The sequence below is a fragment of the Argentina silus genome (genome assembly GCF_951799395.1).
Source record: "Argentina silus genome assembly, chromosome: 14".
Classification (NCBI taxonomy): Eukaryota; Metazoa; Chordata; class Actinopteri; order Argentiniformes; family Argentinidae; genus Argentina; species Argentina silus.
This window is the reverse complement of record NC_139668.1, coordinates 1,077,060-1,095,484: the sequence shown is the minus strand read 5'-3', so window position 1 is coordinate 1,095,484 and position 18,425 is coordinate 1,077,060. Positions and strand designations below refer to the sequence as shown.

At 40.2% G+C, this 18,425-nt stretch overlaps 1 protein-coding gene across 5 annotated transcripts in view; it reads left to right on the top strand.

The window, feature by feature from the left end:
* samd12 (sterile alpha motif domain containing 12) overlaps window positions 1-18,425 on the top strand; it is a 101,508-nt gene that overhangs the window by 11,014 nt on the left and 72,069 nt on the right. For all 5 annotated transcript variants that reach the window (XM_083685206.1, XM_083685207.1, XM_083685208.1 and 2 more), the window contains one exon: window positions 16,033-16,229. In XM_083685206.1, the coding sequence (XP_083541332.1) occupies window positions 16,033-16,229 (197 nt within the window). The remainder of the gene's footprint in view (window positions 1-16,032; window positions 16,230-18,425) is intronic.

The following is an 18,425-nucleotide window of genomic DNA, read 5'->3' as shown; positions in this document are numbered from 1 at the left end:
AGACACCAAGAGCTCCTCATGAAGAACACTGCTTCAGCATCACAATTAGACCTTGGTAAAGACCAGTGTTTACCCCTTTAGCTCAGCGCTTTTAGCCCCTTCAGTTGGGCCTCTATCTCTGTTCAGCCTCTTATGTGTCATATACCCCAACCCTCCTAACTGTGCATCCATTCAGAAGCCTGAATCTAACCCCTTGGTTCCACAGACCCACAGCTCTGGCAGGGGAGAGGCCTGTCAGCCCAATGGAAGGCTGGATACACAGACCTGAGGAACCAGGGCTTTGTGGAAAAACCCACAGCATAGGTAGACAACATGTTCACAGCACATGTACTGTGGTCAGTGCTACAAACTGTGGTCAGTGCTACACAATAAAACAAACGCAGAGGATGGAATATATTGCTTTGGCGTTGTAGTTGCACAGTAGGCCTTAGCCGGATAGCATCCTCCTCTAAGTGTGGACTGCATGGAGTCACAGACTTTGTCATGTATCAAAGTAAAAACGACCTCGCCAAGACACAGTTTGTAATAAAATCCTACTCTCACTCACTCTGATGGTTCGTCGGGTGGTTCTGGTATTGGGCATCAAGCTTCCAAAATGTCCCTTTTATAGTAAAATATAAACACACTTTACTCAGGGGGATATCACCAAGCAAGCTAAGGGAGTTAGCAAGCTAACTTAAGCTCCAACTTAGGATTTGGTCAAAGTTAGCTGTATACTGTATCTCCATTTGTTATGAATCTGACCTACTGTACTAAATTAAAATGTTAGTAGTTATTCACTCAGCAGATATCAGTGTCAATGTCACTGATAAAAGAATGTCACCTAATTGCAATTAGCAATTACTGAATTGGAAATCAATTTCAATTTGGTGGCATGCTATTTTTACCCTGACACACAGACTATTTATACAGAGGCAGATTTATGGATAAGGGTGAGGCAGAGCAGTCTAATTTTAGCCCTGATAAATATGCATTTGAGGCATTGTTCATGTCTATTGTTTTTGCAGTATCAGCCCCATGGTTTGACTATGTATTTCTCAGAAAAGTAGGGCTTTGTTGGATGTACCAATTATTTCTCCTGTTTTTGGAGAGCTCTCCCAACCTAGTCACTTTAACTCCTATTTTGGTCACTGATAATGCCCATTCTATTGGAATATTATGAGTCATGTGGCACCCTGCAGTGTTGAGTTGGAGCCTTGGCATTGTCACAGCCCTGGATTTCAATGAGTCCCACTCTGCTGAGTGATTGAAGCCACTGAAGTGAGACACTTTCAGAGTCATTGATATTACAGTAGGCACAGATGGAGAATCAATATCAGAGAATGTCAGGCATGTTCTCTTTGCTGCATTTTGTGAAGATGTTAATTTTTCATACCAAGACCTCTTTCGCATGAGTTAAGAACGATGTCTTTGTAAGGAATTCTGTTTAATCTATGCAAGGGTTTGAAGACAAACTTTCAACTGGCCCATACTGGGGGGAAGAGAATGAAAGAGGTCTGACTGTAGTCTGTGTATCTACTGTAAATATATTTAATGTAGAAAATATGAAATACCCGCATTTACCTGGTATCAGGCATAAGAGTCTGGCAAGATGGACTATGTAGAGAATGACTAAATGCTTTCATTCAGAGACCTTGCCTGCTTCTAGGCTGTAAACACAGCATTGTAAGTGGTAGCAGAAAAGACCCTTGAGGTTCATCATATAATGGGGTGAGTTAAAGGATGCTTAAAAGCTGCACTGAAGTTGAAAAAGTATTTTGTCCACTCAGAAATCCAAAACCTTCTGTTTCAGTCACAATTCAATTGCTAAATTGGTGGTACACTGTGGCTCAGTTGGTAGAGCATGGCGCTAACAACGTTGTGGGTTTGATTCCCACTGGGACCATATATACTGAAAAATGTATGCACTCACTGCAATGTAAGTCGCTTTGGATAAAAGCGTCAGCTAAATGGCATATATATAAATTGAGAGGGTGTGCCTCTGCTGAAATATTAATAACCACGCTCATACTCCAAATTGAGAAACTATTTTTATTGTTGTTTACTCTCTGTTTTGATATGGAATATTAAAACTACTATACAGAGGATATATAAGCTACGTAAAGTAATTTTTAACCTTCTATTTTCAGCTTGAAATGGAGCTATAGCCTAATACATCATATCGGTCACTCTCTTACCCGATATAGCCGCAAAATAGTCAGCCTTTTTTTTTTTTTTTATCCATTAGATTAATCATAACAGTTTATCAACACACATTTATTTATTTATTTTTAATTTTTCGCTGAGCAAGCAAGCACAGTCTAAAAAGTGCAACAGGGGTTCCCAGTGTACTTCAGTGTAGCTTACATTTTTATATTTACATTTTAGACATTTAGCATTCTCCTTTCTCCAAAGCGAAGTACATTTGACTAAAGTAAGTGAATCATCTATACATCAGTCATCATAAGAAGAAGGATCTTGAGGTCTTGAATCTGATGCGAGCTGCTACCCGGAGCCAGTGAAGGGTGTGAAGGAGGGGGGTGACATGGGAGAATTTGGTAAGATTGAACACCAGACGGGCAGCATTCTGGATGCGCTGCAGAGGTCTGATGGCGGAGGCGGGGAGCCCGGCCAAGAATGTGTTGTAGTAGTCAAGGCGGGAGATCAGAAGTGCCTGGACCAAGAGTTGTGCTGCTTCTCTCGTGAGGAATGGACATATCCTTGATAAGTGGTTGTCAATGATCACCCCAAGATTCTTGGCTGTCTGGGAGGAGGTCACAGTGGAGTTCTCTACTGTGATGGAGAAGATGTGGAGAGGGCAGGCTTTCCCAGGGAGGAAGAGCAGCTCAGTCTTGTTAAGGCTGAGCTTGAGGTGGTGGGCTGACATCCAAGCAGAAATGTTTGCAAGACATGCAGAGACACGTGTCGCCACCTGTGAGAGAGGGGGAAAGAGAGAAAGAGTTGAGTGTCATCTGTGTAGCAGTGGTAGGAGAAATCATGTGAGGAAATTCCACAGCCAAGAGATTTGGTATAAAGGGAGAACAGTAAGGGCCCTAGGACGGAGCCCTGTGGGACCCCAGTGGTGAGGGCGCGTGAATAGGACAGTCACCTGGTAAGAGTGATTGGCCAGGTACGATGCAAACCAGGAGAGTGCAGAGCCAAAGATGCCCAGTTCTGAGAGGGTGGAAAGAAAGATCTGGTGGTTTACTGTGTTGAATGCAGCGAACAGGTCCAGAAGAATGAGAACAGAGGAGAGGGAGGAAGCTCGAGGAGAGGGAGGAAGCTCGAGCAGTGGAGGGCCTTCATGACAGCAAGGAGAGCAGTCTCAGTAGAGTGCCCAAGCTTAAAGCCGGATTGGTGAGGGTCAAGGAGGTTGTTCTGAAGGAGATAGTGAGACAGTTGGTTAGAGACAGCATGTTCAAGGGTTTTAGATAAGAAGAAGAGAAGGGATACCGGTCTGTAGTTATGGACAGACGAGTCAAGAGTTGGTTTCTTGAGAAGAGACTTGACTCTGGCTGTCTTAAAGGCAGATGGGACAGATCCTGTGGATAGAGAGGAAGTGATTATGGTGGTAAGGAACAGAAATGGAAATGGATTGGTGAAAGGGGAGGAGATAGGATAGAGAAACAAACTGAAGACGAGCAATGCGAGAGTTATGTTCACCGTTTCCACAAAGCGTGTTAGCAATGAGTTGTGTGGCAGTAAGGCTGTATTAGGCATTAACTTTGGTTGGTTAAGGCAAGGGTAGGGGAGGTTTTCAGGGGAAGGCATTATAAAAAAAAAGGAATAAATGTCCCAAGCGCGATTCAAACTAGCAACGTTCAGGTTGCAAGACAGGTTTAGTGTCTTGCCTATTGGTTTTCTGGTTTTGTAGGTTTTTACATATTTTTTACTACCCACACGTAAACATCTTTAGGTTTTCTCTGACAGTACTTTACATACCATATACAAATTTGATGATGATGTGAATTATATTTAGCACGTGTGTGTATAATAAAGTGGATCATTCATGTTCAGAGCAGAAGGCATCTGTGTCTGGTCCACATTGGGCAGCCAGAGGAGAGCCCTAAGGCGGTGGAGCAAAGCCAAGTTTGAACACAGTTAACCATTGATAGGATGTCAGGATGAATTAGTGAGAGTCTTTGGCTAATGCGCTAACTTCAGTCTGCAAGTTCCTGTGTGGACACATGAGCCTGGGATGCCCAATGACCTAGACCAGGATTCTAGGTCTTGTCAGGTTAGCATATCAGGCCATACTTAGTGAAATGAAAAGTTGTCACAATAACTACAGTAGCAGTGCACTAATTGCCTAATGTCTGTGCTGACTCATGCATCTCAATGGTGTACAGTAGATGACCCATGCATCTTAATGCTAGTAGTGAAGCTGACCTATGAATCTCAAATTACTAATAAAAGTCATGACCCATGTGGTAACAAAATGTACTCGTGCCTCTTATTGCCATAGCAACAATGCACTTGGACCTATTCCTTCCATGCTGTTGTGACGGAGCTCACCCGTGCATGTTAATGTGGTGTTGGCTTCAGATGACCCATGCATTTCAATGATAATAGCGGAGTTGACTTCTGAATCCTAAAGCGGTAGTGAAGGTTATGACCCATGTGGTAAGATTGACTCATGCTTGTTTTACAATGTTTTAGTAACAGGGATATCCTACTTATCTCAATGCTTTTGTGACAGAGCTGACCGATGCATGTTGGCAGAGATGACCCATGCATCTCAAAGCTGTGTGAGCCATGAGAAATCATAGTCAAAGTTCCACAGCCACCACCCTCTCTTTGGCAAAGTAAGATGCACACTAGCCTAAGATCCTCATATGGGACAATCTCCCCTTTTCAAATAAGTCAAATTATACAGCCTGACCAATATGGGTTAGGGTTAGGGATTGAATTAGGCTGTTTGAGAGAAGCTTTGAATCCTAAGCAACCTGCCCAGTGGTTAACATGTTGTTTTATGTACAGTAGACCATCATACAGCACTATAGCAGGTTTCAAAGTTGTGTGCTGGAAAACCTTGTTAAGTGCATATTTTCCTGTCTTTTGCGGCTTTTGAGAAGCCATAACTTCTCACTTAAAACATAGTTTTTGGTCATTGATTCTATAATGGCTGGTGCAAATACAGTTGTTGATTGTATTTAAGGTGAGTTTTTCACCATCTCTCTCTCCACTCTTCTCAGCAAGTGGCTTTCACCTCTCCTCACTTCGATGCAGCAATTTTGCTGTTGTGCGCAATGGATACAGGCACAGCCGTTTTCTAAAAGTCAGGCATTTTTAGGGCTCTGGCTCATGAAAAGTCAGTGATGTCGGGCTCAGACTGGGCTTGGGCCTCATCTCAATAGGCCCGTTTCTGGCTTGAAAACTTTAAATCCAATACCCTGTCCTCTGCAGTTATCAATGAATTGATATTTAAAATGCTCATAATTCTTTTTTGATTCCAACTGTAGTATAGCAGAACATTAACTTATCCTTGATCAGCAAGCAATTTCTTGGTCAGGTACAGCTCTACTCAACAGCAAGTTATTAGTGGTCTTAGGAAATATTAAGAAATCTGAATGGTCAACATCCATAGTGCTCTGCGCCTCTCCGCCAGCCACGAAGGTGCGTCAAAGCTAAGATGTATGTTAGTAAACACAAGTGATCTGTATGCACTAGCACAGTGCTTACAGTATGTAGCTTATGTAAACATACCAGGCTAATAGCTAATTAGTAGCTAATTCGGAAACGAAAACCTCCCTAAAGCTCCTGGTAGTTTTCAAAAAACCCCATTGATTACCCCCAAATATAGTCACTCAGTGTAAAATCCTCTACATTTTCAGATACACATTTTTGACTTTTATCCAAAACAATTTACAAGTACATTTGTCTAAACTAAGTAAATCATCTATACATCAGCCATCATAAGAACAAATCTATGCTAGGAATACATAGCTTTTGATCTACAGGATGCATTTGGAAGCTGTTCACATGCCCACATGTTTGTAAGGTGATCTGGACAACAATTTGAGGTCAAAATCAGTGAACTGTCTCTTTAAACATTTGGAAATAGATGGGGAGACTATTTTTTGTGATTAAAAAAACTGAAAAAAAACAAAAAACTTTTTGTTGGGGTCGCAGGTTTTAGAAAAGAAAACATTGTTAGAAAGTTAAATAAAGATAATACTATGTATAAATATTCAGTGCCTTGTGTAAGTAATGGGTCAATTAAGCATTTTTCTTCTTTTGGCTCTACAGTGTTAAGTCTACGGTGTGTTAAATACGAGTACAACATCGCAGCGGAGTATACTTCAATGCCTCTGCTGCAGCAGACACACAGTGTGAAGTGCTGCTGAAAGCCACCAGAAGGTGGTGATGAGCTGTGAAGGATGTTTGAAAAGAGAAGGTTTACCTTATCAGCTTGCCTTATCAAATAGATCAAAAATCAAGGTTATTATAGCAGCTCAAGAATTGCAGAGATGAAGAATGGAAATGGTTTAAATATCAGATTATTTTAACGAGGACCAAGTAATGGGACCAACTCCTATCTACTCTCATACTGTCATCACACATTCTATACAGAACCGCAGAGAAACAGGGAAATGTTTAAGTGCAGTCTGACATGAATAAGCGCGAGTCAGCTTTAATAATGTAATATGTAATATTGATTACAGAATGAAGTTAGGAATTTTCATGCGAGACAGGAGGCAGGATTTTGGGTTTCAGTGGGATTGAGACTGTAATAGAAAAGTAGCCTATAGTTGGTATCATTAATACCATCATAATAGGGTGCAAACGTCCACATTTGCAGAAAGAGCAGCCATCTCTCGTTCACACAATGCAATCATAATAATAATAATAATAATAATGCATTTTTTTATACCACACTTTTTGAGGGATCGTTTGGAGGAGAGTATGCTGGATTCTTTGATGTGGTTTGGCAGTGTCCCAAAGTGAGTGGAGGCTACAGTGAAGAAAGCCCGGTCCCCCCACTAAAACACTGCTCAATCAAACATTTTTCTATCGTAACTGGCGACATGATTTAATATTTGGGGGATGTTAAAGGAAAGTGTCCCAGTCAGTGATAACTGACAAATTAGGAGTAGGTCTATCTGTAACTATCTTGATGTAAAATGGAATTGATAACGGTTCTCGAAAATATGCAAGATTTTGGCTACAGTACAATCAATGTTTGCATTTAAATCTTCTATGAACTAATGGAATTCATTAAATGAAGAATTTTACTGTTCTAGGGGAGGAGTAGCATTGCATTGTGCTCAGTATTTGAATTCTATATCTCTAGTGGAGAGATACATTGTTATGCTTTTGGTTGTTAGGGTTAGGGTTAAGGAAACGATTTGAGCTTGTTGTATGCAGAGCATTCAGTGCAAACTATGATACATGATACGACGGACAGGGGCGAAAAAGAACAGTCAAATACAGTAGGCAACTACAAATGACTCATTGGTACAGTAAAACTGTGAAAATATAATTTGTTTTATTGTCATTGCACATGGCATGTAAACATGTTTGAGTAATTCATGAAAGCTCTCATTTCAATCATGTGAAATACATTCAATGTGAACTCGCAGTGCCAGAGCATTTGTGGTAATGTTTATAAACACACTGTAAGCATATCCATTATGCTCAACGATGCCTCTTGGTGGTTGTTTTGCCAAGGTGAATGACCTGAAATAAAACTCACTAGTGCCGTTGCGGTATTCCTGCGATATCCCCCAGCAGTTCATCATCAGGTCAGTAATTACATCATCAATTAAGGCCAGTTCGAGTGCAGGTATACATGCCCAAACCATAACACCCTCTCCACCATGTTTCACATATGTGGTGGTATGCTGTAAATCTTGGCCAGAATCTTTTTTCTCCAAACTTTCCTCAGCAATCATTCTGGTACATGATAATATTAATCGTATCTGTCCATAAGACCTTTTTCCAGACCTCTGCAGGCTTTTTAGATACAAACTGTAACCCTACAATCCTCTTTGAGAATAACTTGTGGTTTGCGCCTTGTAGGGAAACCTCTGTAGTTCGGCTGGTGACGTATTATGTGGATGGCAGTCTCTGACACATTCACGCCTACCTCCTGGAGAGTGTTCCTGATCTGTGGGACAGTTTTGAGGTTTTTCTTAATTATTAGATTAGATTAGATTAGATTAGATTCAACTTTATTGTCATTGTGCAGAGTACAAGTACAGAGACAACGAAATGCAGTTAGCATCTAACCAGAAGTGCAAAATAGCAGAAAGTACAATGAACAGTATATACAGGTAGTGCAATATATGAGCAGTAAGTAGTGCAGTATAGTATAAGTAGTGCAGTGTAGCAGTATATGAGTAAGCAGTAGCATTATAAGCAGAATAAATAGGTTGCAGTATGAACAGTGTAGCAGCATATGAGCTGTATAGGTAATGCAGTCTAGCAGTATATATGTATTAACAGTAACATTAAGGTAGATAGCAGAATAAATATAAATATGGAATGCCGTATGAACAGTATAAACAGGTATGTACAGTATGTACAGATATGTGCAGTGTATTAACAGTAGTATTAAAGAAAATATAGGGATATGTGCATTATGAACAGTATAGACAGATATGTACAGAAGAGCAGTGGTACAGTAATAGTGCAATTGTCCGGGTGGGGGGGGGGGGGGGGGGAGGGGGGGTGCAGGGGTTGGTAGGTTGTCACCTAGGTGCAGTTATGGTGAGCATTCTTCTGTCATCCACTGGAGAAGTTTTTCTTGGCCTACCAGCATGTTTGCGATTGCTGAGCTCACCAGTGCTTTTTTTTCAAATGATGTACGGAACACACCTGACTTACCAGAAAGACCTGTCAAGTCCCATTGTCCCAATTGTACTTTTGGTGCCCTGAAATAGGGGGACTATGTATACAAAGTGTTCTCACTTCTAAATGGTGAAACCAATATGTACACAAATACCATCAAATAAAAGTTGAGAATCTCTACTTTAACCTCAGAGTAATTGTTTGATTTCAAATCCAAATTCTTGAGTATAGAGCCAAAAGAAGTTGTATTACTTATGCAGGTCACTGTATATACTGTTTAAATACACACTACATACACATACAGACATGCTGTATACACATACATATACAATTACGGTAATCATATTTATAGCAATAATTATGCATCAGTACAACACAATAGTTGCACCTGCTAGCTGTCACTGCCAGAAATCTAAATAAAATGAGGATAAGAGAGGAGATTTATAAAGGCAACAGAAGAGGCCAGCCCCCCCCCCCCCCCGGATTAATTTATGGGGTTGTGTGATATATATATTTCTCTAAGCATTAAGATTTATATTCTGCAATTTTGGGATGGGTAAGGGAGAACATTTCAATATGTGCTTGTAAATTACAGAGATTAATGCTTCCATGGAACTCCATAAGCCAGCTAGATGACTGATGCTGTAGGAAAAGGAGGTTCCAGGCAGATTGTGTGATTCTTTCAGGTCTTGGAATAATCTCAACCCATTAGCATCCATTATATCACCTAGTGTATGTATTCTGCATTTTGACCATTGGGGGAAAACGAAAGACCGTCATGACCTCAGGATGTTATGGAATATTGGAGTTTGAGCGTGCCATTTAGTATTACAGTTATTCAGTTTTTCTATTTAGGTAGAGATTGCATGGGAGATTATAGGAACCGCAGTCTGCATTATTTAAGGGATAGTTCTGTAAAAACTACCTCATGCAAGGGAATGGGCAAAACCATATTTTCTCTCCATGATCAGCCAGGGGCAGAAGAATCATAATTAAACCAATTCAATAAAGGCAAAATGTCAACACCTGAAAATAAAGTTTGAATTTAGGTACAGATAGGCCTCCTACATCTTTGCATCTTTGTAAGGTTGACAGTTTTATTCATGACTGCTTACCCTGCCAAATTAATTTTGATATATCACTGTGGACCTTTTCCCAGTAGCCTGGGGGAGGATAGAGGGGAAGCATCTACAGTAATTTATACGTGGTAATATATCCTACATTTTTATACCTACCTGATAATGACACTGGAGTGTTGACCCATTTCTTGAGATACAATTTAATAGTTTTGAGCATCCTACTATAATTCCTTACAATGCGAATATGTCCACTCCTAGATATTTCAAATGCACATACACCCTCAGTCCAAAAGGCACAAAATAGTTGTGAGGCATATAGAATAATGATGGTTTCTGTGGCTTCTGAAAAGGGTTGTTTTCAGTTGGTGCCCCAAGCTACTGTTAGCATATAACAAGAGCGGCTGTGTGGTAGCAAAGCCTAGGAATCATCATCTTCTTGATGCCTATCTAATCCCAGACTCCTCTGTAGTGGGAGTATGCTACTGAGGCCCCTGTAATGTACAGAGCTGCAAGTCATTTGGCCTCTTTCTCCACTCCAGGCTTTGTTTCTGGGTCATACAGCGTACTACGCACAAACAATTCATTCTGCTCTGCTTTGAGAGTGAGCCGAAGCGCACCCACTCTTCACTTCATGTCACTTCTGATTATGGACCCACTGCAGGCTTAACTATGTCTATTTTATTCTATCAGTATGAAATGTGTTTGTGTGCAGTTTGTTTTTATATCACACTTTTAGACTTTGATGCAGATTTGGGAGCCTCTGCTCTCACCAAATAAAAACATCTGGGAGAAACACAACAATGCTCACATGTATGGCTCTTAATGGTCTCATGTTCCCTCCCACATTGTTCTCTATTGTTTAGTGACGAGCTTCTATATACTTTTTTTACTCACCAAAGTAGTGATGTTGCTTGAGTGCTGACAACCTGTTCTTCATTCTTACCGGGTCTCATTCCTCCAAAATACATAATAAAAAAGAAATCCGAGCATTCTGTTTACCATCACCTAGCTGTGGTCCAGGGCATCCTTGCTGGCACTGAGCCTTCCGTTCCTCAAAATGGTGACGGTAAACAGAGTGCTCAGATTCTGTTTTATTTCGTATTTTGGAGGAATGAAACCCTGGCGCAGATGAACAGGTTGTCAGCACTCTAGCAACATCACTACTTTGGTGAGTAAAAAAAGTAGATTGAAGCCAGTCACTAAACAATAGAGCACAATGTGGGCACATTAGACCGTTAAGAGATGCATTTTGGAATTTTGAATACCAGCTGTGGACACACATACTGTAATCGGATTGTGATCTGATGTTTATATTCGCATAACAGAAGTCTGATGTAAATGTCAAGTGTAGACAAGGCCTTTGATCTTTGAGGGAAGTCTGCAATTTAGATTTATGCTGATCACAATCCTGTAACGCAGTGCTATGAATTATTGTGTCAAATATCAAGTGATGGAGGGACATAGCAAGAGGAATAATGCTGTTTTGTTATCAACATTTGTACTTACAACTATTAAAACACTATTGGAAGCACCAAGATGGTGGTTCTATGTATTTTCCATTCAGTTATTTTCCCCTGTTTCCCCCTCATTTACTTTGATGCATCTCTCTTCACACAGCGCATGTCAGAGAGGAGAGGGGGAAGAATGTTCTCGGCTATATATAGTAACTGTTGCAGAAAAAAAGCATCCTTCCCCATCTCAACCCCCACCTACCCCGCCAAACCCCTTTCCTCAACAGGACCAAAAGAGCCAAGAAACTCTCCCTCCCTTCGCACTGTCCATCCTGATCCCTCCCTCTCTTCATCTCTCCTTCCAACCCTCTCCCCCTCTCTTTCTATCCTTTTTGCATCGTTCTCTTTCAGTATTGCTATATTGTACAGACACACTTAACAGAAGATGCATAACTCATTTTTGCTTGAGAGTGGTTGAACACCAGTCATGCAGTGAGTTACGATATGACATGGGAAAGGGGAAAAAGATGGAGAGAGAGAGAGCAGGGAAGAGTGAAAGAATGAGGGAGGCAGTGAGAAGCAGAGAGGGAGGAATGCTCTGTGTCATGCATCCCAATGCTCTGTGTTGCCTCTGTTTAAAACATGGCCCTCTCATGTATATTCTCCTTATATTTCTAAGGAAGACTCATCAAGGCTTCTACCTAGTTCTACCTAGTTCTTCTCAGAAAGTTCAACTGAAAGAACACTAGATGCTTCTTGCTACCTTGGGTTATCAACAAGTCAGTCTTTTTACTGATAAGATGTAAAGTTGGGTCCGGAAATATTTGGACAGTGACACAATTTTCATCATTTTGGCTCTGTACGCCACCACAATACATTTTAAATGAAACAATCGAGATGTAATTGAACTGCAGACTTTCAGCTTTAATTCAAGGGGTTGAATACAAATATTGTATGAAACGTTTAGGAATTGTAATCATTTTTATACACAGTCCCCTATTTTCAGGGGCTCAAATGTAATTGAACCAATTAACATAATCATAAATAAAATGTTAATTTTTAATACTTTGTCGAGAATCCTTTGCAGGCAATGAAGTCTGAAACCCATGGACATCACCAAATGCTGTGTTTCCTCCTTTGTGATGCTTTCCCAGGCCTTTACTGCAGTTGTCTTCAGTTGTTGTTTGTTCGTGGGTCTTTCTGCCTTTAGTTTTGTCTTTAGCAAGTAAAATGCATGCTCGATCAGGTTGAGATCAGGTGATTGACTCGGCCATTGCAGAATATTCCACTTCTTTGCCTTAAAAAACTCCTGGGTTGGTTTCGCAGTATGTTTTGGGTCATTGTCCATCTGTACTGTGAAGCGCCGTCCAATCAACTTTGCTGAATTTGGCTGAATCTAAGCAGACAGTATATCCCTAAACACTTCAGAATTCATCCGGCTGCTTCTGTCTTCTGTCACATCATCAATACTTTTTTCTTCCCATCATTCTGGTACAGGTTGATCTTAGTTTCATCTGTCCAAAGAATGCTGTTCCAGAACTGGGCTGATTTTTTTAGATGTTTTTTGGCAAAGTCTAATCTGGCCTTTCTATTCTTGAGGCTTATGAATGGTTTGCACCTTGTGGTGAACCTTCTGTATTTGCTCTCGTGAAGTCTTCTCTTTATGGTAGACTTGGATAATGCCTACCTCCTGGAGAGTGTTCTTCACTTGGCTGGATGTTGTGAAGGGGTTTTTCTTTACCATGTGAAGGATCCTGCGATCATCCACCACTGTTGTCTTCTGTGGACATCCGAGCCTTTTTGTGTTGCTGAGCTCACCAGTGCATTCTTTTTTTTCAGAATGTACCAAACTGTTGATTTGGCCACTCCTAATGTTGCCGCTATATCTTTGATGGATTTTTTTTTTTTCACTTGCATTGAGAGCTCCTTTGACCGCATGTTTTGCGTTCACAGCAACAGCTTCCACATGCAAAAGCCACACTTGGAATCAACTCAGACCTTTTACTTGCTTAATTGATAAAGCAATAACGAAGGAATAGCCCACACCTGTCCATGAAACAGCTTTTGAGTCAACTGTCCAATTACTTTTGGTCCCTTGAAAAAGAGGGGGCTACATATTAAAGAGCTGTAATTCCTAAACCATTTGTCCAATTTGGATGACAATACCCTCAAATTAAAGTTGAGACTCTCAACTTGAGAGTCTGCACTTTAAGCCCATTGATGACAGCTTTGCACACTCTTGGCATTCTCTCAATCAGCTTCATGAGGTAGTCACCTGGAATGGTTTTCTAACAGTCGTGAAGGAGTTCCCAGAGGTGCTGAGCACTTGTTGGCTGCTTTGCCTTCACTCTGCGGTCCCTGATTCACGCAGTCTCCTCTGAACAGTTGATGTTGAGATGTGTCTGCTACTTGAACTCTGTGAAGCATTTATGTGGGCTCTAATCTGAGGTGCTGTTAATTTGCGGTTTCTGAGGCTGGTAATGAACTTATCCTCTGCAGCAGAGGTATCTCTTGGTCTTCCTTTCCTGGGGTGGTCCTCATGAGAGCCAGTTTCATCATAACGTTGGTTTTCGCGACTGCACTTGAGGATACATTCAAAGTTCTTGAAATTTTCCGGATTGACTGACTTTGACTGATGTCTTAAAGTAATGATGGACTGTCGTTACTTAGTTGAGTGGTTCTTACCATAATATGGATTAGAACAGTAGTCGAATAGGGCTATTCACTGTATAGAACTGTGTACCAACCCTACCTCTGCACAACACAACTGATGGTCTCAAACACATTAAGAAGGCAAGAAATTCCACAAATTAACTCTTGACAAGGCACACCTGTTAATTGAAAACCATTCCAGGTGACTACCTTATGAATCTGATTGAGAGAATGCCAGAACTGTGCAAAGCTGTCATCAAAGCAAAAGATGGCTACTTTGAAGAATCTAAAATATAAAACATATTCTGGTTTGTTTAACAGTTTTTTGTTTACTACATAATTCCATATGTGTTTTCATAGTTCTGATGTCTTCAGTATTAATCTACAATGTAGAAAATAATGAAAACAAAGAAAAACCATTGAATGAGAAGGTGTGTCCAAACTTTTGACTGGTACTGTATATAAAACTGTAACTTGAATATGTTTTGATAAAAACATAAATAGTGAAGAGGCTATTCTGCAAGAACAACTGTCTTTCCTCATAGCAGAAATGGTGAAGAGGCTATAGCTTATAAAGACAGTTTTTTTTTTAATCATTATGAATACTTTCTTGTAATCGCTCAGTGACAGTGACCCAGAACAAGCTTTGGCAGCCCTTCAGTGTCTTTGTTTAATATGACTGACATCTCTGGCAGATTCATGGAAGTGTCATCTTTTATGTCTCCCGCAACATAAATTAATGGAATTAATCGTGGAAATTAATGGAAATAATCTGGAATTATGCAGCTCATGTAACCTCCAAAAATAGCATTGGGTCAGACTTGGAATTTAGAGTGAATGTGTTGCTGGTGTTGTTGTGATGTGTGTTTTATTGTTTAAGGGAAACAAACAAAATGTTTTATTGTTGACCTCAAGCAGACAGTATAGTGCAATCTTTTTAAAGTGATGTTGTTTTATTAAATGTTTACCAAAATGAACAGTTCATTGTTTTTGATGGCTAGAAGGCAAGAGTATTTTTGGTAATATTACCTCACAGTTTACAGTTGTAACTCCTGTCAATGCTCTATGCTCTTTTTTCTGACTTTGAATTTTACTTGTAAAAAGTCTTTCATCTCAGCCATGCAATAGCTACTATCGTGATATTATCTAGTGCCATCTAGTGAAATTGAAATAGTACACCATGCACAAAGGCAGTGTATGGCCATGCTGCTGTGTCTTCACAATCAAAATGTCAACTTATTGAAATATATAAAAGATTATTTATCCAACTCTCAAATGTTCAGCTGTCAAAGATGTCACAAAGATGTACTTTTTTTTAAACAAAGTAACAAAACTCTGATATCTAGAGTAAAATCCCATTCCAGTTTTGTTTAGAATTCCAAATCATGATGCGAGTGTCTGAATGGAGTGGTGGTTGATATAGGATTGGTGCAATATAGGATTGGCAAATCCATTTTTGGATTTTGATTCTTGAAGACTATAACTTCATCAAATTAATCATGTTTAAGAAAATGGTAATACATTTACGCTTGGTGAAATTGAATGGCTCTGCTCTGTATAGCTCGCTGCCTGAAATTTAAACAACATAAAATACAAAATAATATAAGTAGGGAGCCCATAATTACATATACCCTGAGACATGTGATGATGTTTTGCATACATGTGAATCAGCTGTCCATCACCTGGCTGCACCATTCGACTTAAAGTGTCCCGCCTGAATTTATGCTAAGTTCATTTATTAGTGCCTCATGAGCTTATAAATGTCTTACCCCATCAGAACCCAAAATAAAATCTTGTTTTACTCCATTGTTTGTAAACAATGTAAACAAACACTGTATAGCTTCAAAGCATTGTTAAAACTATCCCTTTGATCTCATGGATGGTCAATCCTTGCATCCATAGCTCACCGTCTATGAATTTGAGAGTGGTTACATTTCTCCAGCCCCATCCCTCAGCTGTTTACCAAACAAAATGGTGGGGTGACCCACCAAATGGATGATTAGTAGTACAAATGTCCACACAGTATGTCATCAGTGTGTTTGACCTTCTGCCTGTCGTCCTCCCTCTCACTCTCCCAGCTGTCCACTGCAACCTGAGCCAGAATGGGATCGATCACCAGATGTGCACTGAGGACGTGACCTCACACCTGGAGGAGGAGCCTCTGGACCAGGGCACCATGCTGGATGATGACAGCCCCACCTACCAGGATGTGAGCCCCGGCTACCAGCGCCGCTCCCCACCCCACCGTTCCGTCTCTGAGTCAGAACTCTCACGGGTAAGAGCAGAGCCAAGTCTGGTCCAAACACTCTCTTGTGCATGCTGGGTTAGATTCGGTTTGTAGGTTAATCTGACATTTTATCATGGTATTAATGGTCCCATCCTTTGCTATGGCAATACTTAAATCCAACTTGTCATTGATACAGTACACTGGTTCAGTCAATTGATTCAAATATTATTTCCTCACACACTTGAATACCTCTATTCTGGCTCCTAACTTGAGTTAACTTGAGTAATTATGGATGCCAAACTACCATTACAACATTTCATGAGTCACTTTAATTAAAGGTTTTATCAGTGCAGAATTACTTTTATTTCCTCTCCAAAAATAGAATGCTATGTTGTTGTCTGGACAGCGGCCTGGAATGTTTCTGTCTCTGTCTCTGAAGGGATAGGAGAAAGGAATGACAGATAATCAGCTGCCAATATCCCTTCCTGGAACTGTGTTCACACACCATTGAAATGCTGATAGACATTCAGGGTACATTCAGGAGGCCTGTTCCTTTCTGATGATGTAATCACTCTTTAAATCACAATGTAGGTTCATTACTGGGCTTGCTTCAGCAAGTACAAGTATTGTATTACTCATACTTATTATTATTATTATTATTATTAGGTGGGCTTACTTCAGCAAAAATATAAATGTAAACAACAGGAGACCTGCAGAACACATTCTTAGAATGATTACACAACAATGCACTCTCTTGGCTATCAGTTCTACCCCACTGAAACCACTGTCAACCACTTAACCAACCAACTCTCTACCCACTCCACTGAACTAACCTATATATATATATATATAATAGAACATTATTTCCAACCTTATATCTGTCCTAACCTTTCAACGCCCTAGCCATCATCCTTTCACCAGTCACTACTGCTTCACTCAGTAAAACCCATACTGATTAACCTCTTAATTGTCTATCTATTGATCCTCTCTTTCATCTATTCATTCATCCATCCAATCACACAACCTATCTCACTTTCTTTCAACTACCCAGAAAAACATCATCAACCCTGATAAAAGCTTTCATTAAACTTTTAAAACTATTAAGCTTTTTGTAACTGCCAAAAACTCTCATCTGGTTAACCAACCAACTCTACCACTCTCAACCACTCAACCAACCAACTCTTTACCCTCTCCACTGAAGTACCCCTGGCTCCTATCTATCTATCTATCTATCTATCTATCTATCTATCTATCAATTAATCTATCCAACCAACCAACGACCAACCAACCATTCCTCCTAACCCTAACCCCTTACCCTAACCCTCATCCTCTAACCAACCAAACCATCTTTAACTTTATCTGTTACCATAATAAGACTCTCACTTTCTTTCAACTACCCAGCAAATATATCTATCTATCTATCGTCCAAACCATCTTTAAACTTTTCTCTACTAGCAAAATAAGACTTTACAAGCCCACAAACTTGGAACTTCTGGAACTTCTTTACTAGTTTGTGGTCTGTTGTTAATACAGAGGAATCTTTGCACTGTTAGGTATCCTCAATATGAATCCAGAAATGTCATCATGTGAGTTGTGTTACCTAACCACTATCTGTCAACTCTCCCTAAGACCTATTTAGTAAAGTTGTCAGTGGCATGGAGTAAGACATGCATTGATCACATTTTCAAACTTGCATAATACACAGTGGTAGTCATTTGAGTTCAATACTACTATACAAGCAATACTAATTTAGCATCTTAAATTGTAGTTCTGAATTTAAAAGAAGGGCTATTATGGACATGGCTATTTTGAAGCACCAGCATTTATTTACTAAAGAATTGCCAAAACAAAGTGCTAATTATCTACTCCACACTACTAAATCAATATCATGCCCAAGGTATTATCGTGCTTTCCAACTCATATTGCCCTGAGTAAAGCATCACTGACTCTCAAGGTCAGAGAATGAAAAGGCATTGTTTATGTTCTTTGATGTGGCCCATGAAGTCTGCACTGCCTGTAAATCCAATTTCAACCTGAGGTGTTTTAAAATGGTTAATAATTCACTCAGCAGATGGTGTTATTTCTTCCTGGCTGTCCGCATTTCCCCATGCCTGTCCAGACGGCCTCATCCCCACACGTAACCGAATAATGAACGCAGAGACCTCTCTTTGCCTTTCTGCTTCATAGGGGAGAAGAACAGTGAGGCGATGCCTGCTGCCGCAATGCCAAAGCTGTTAATTAACT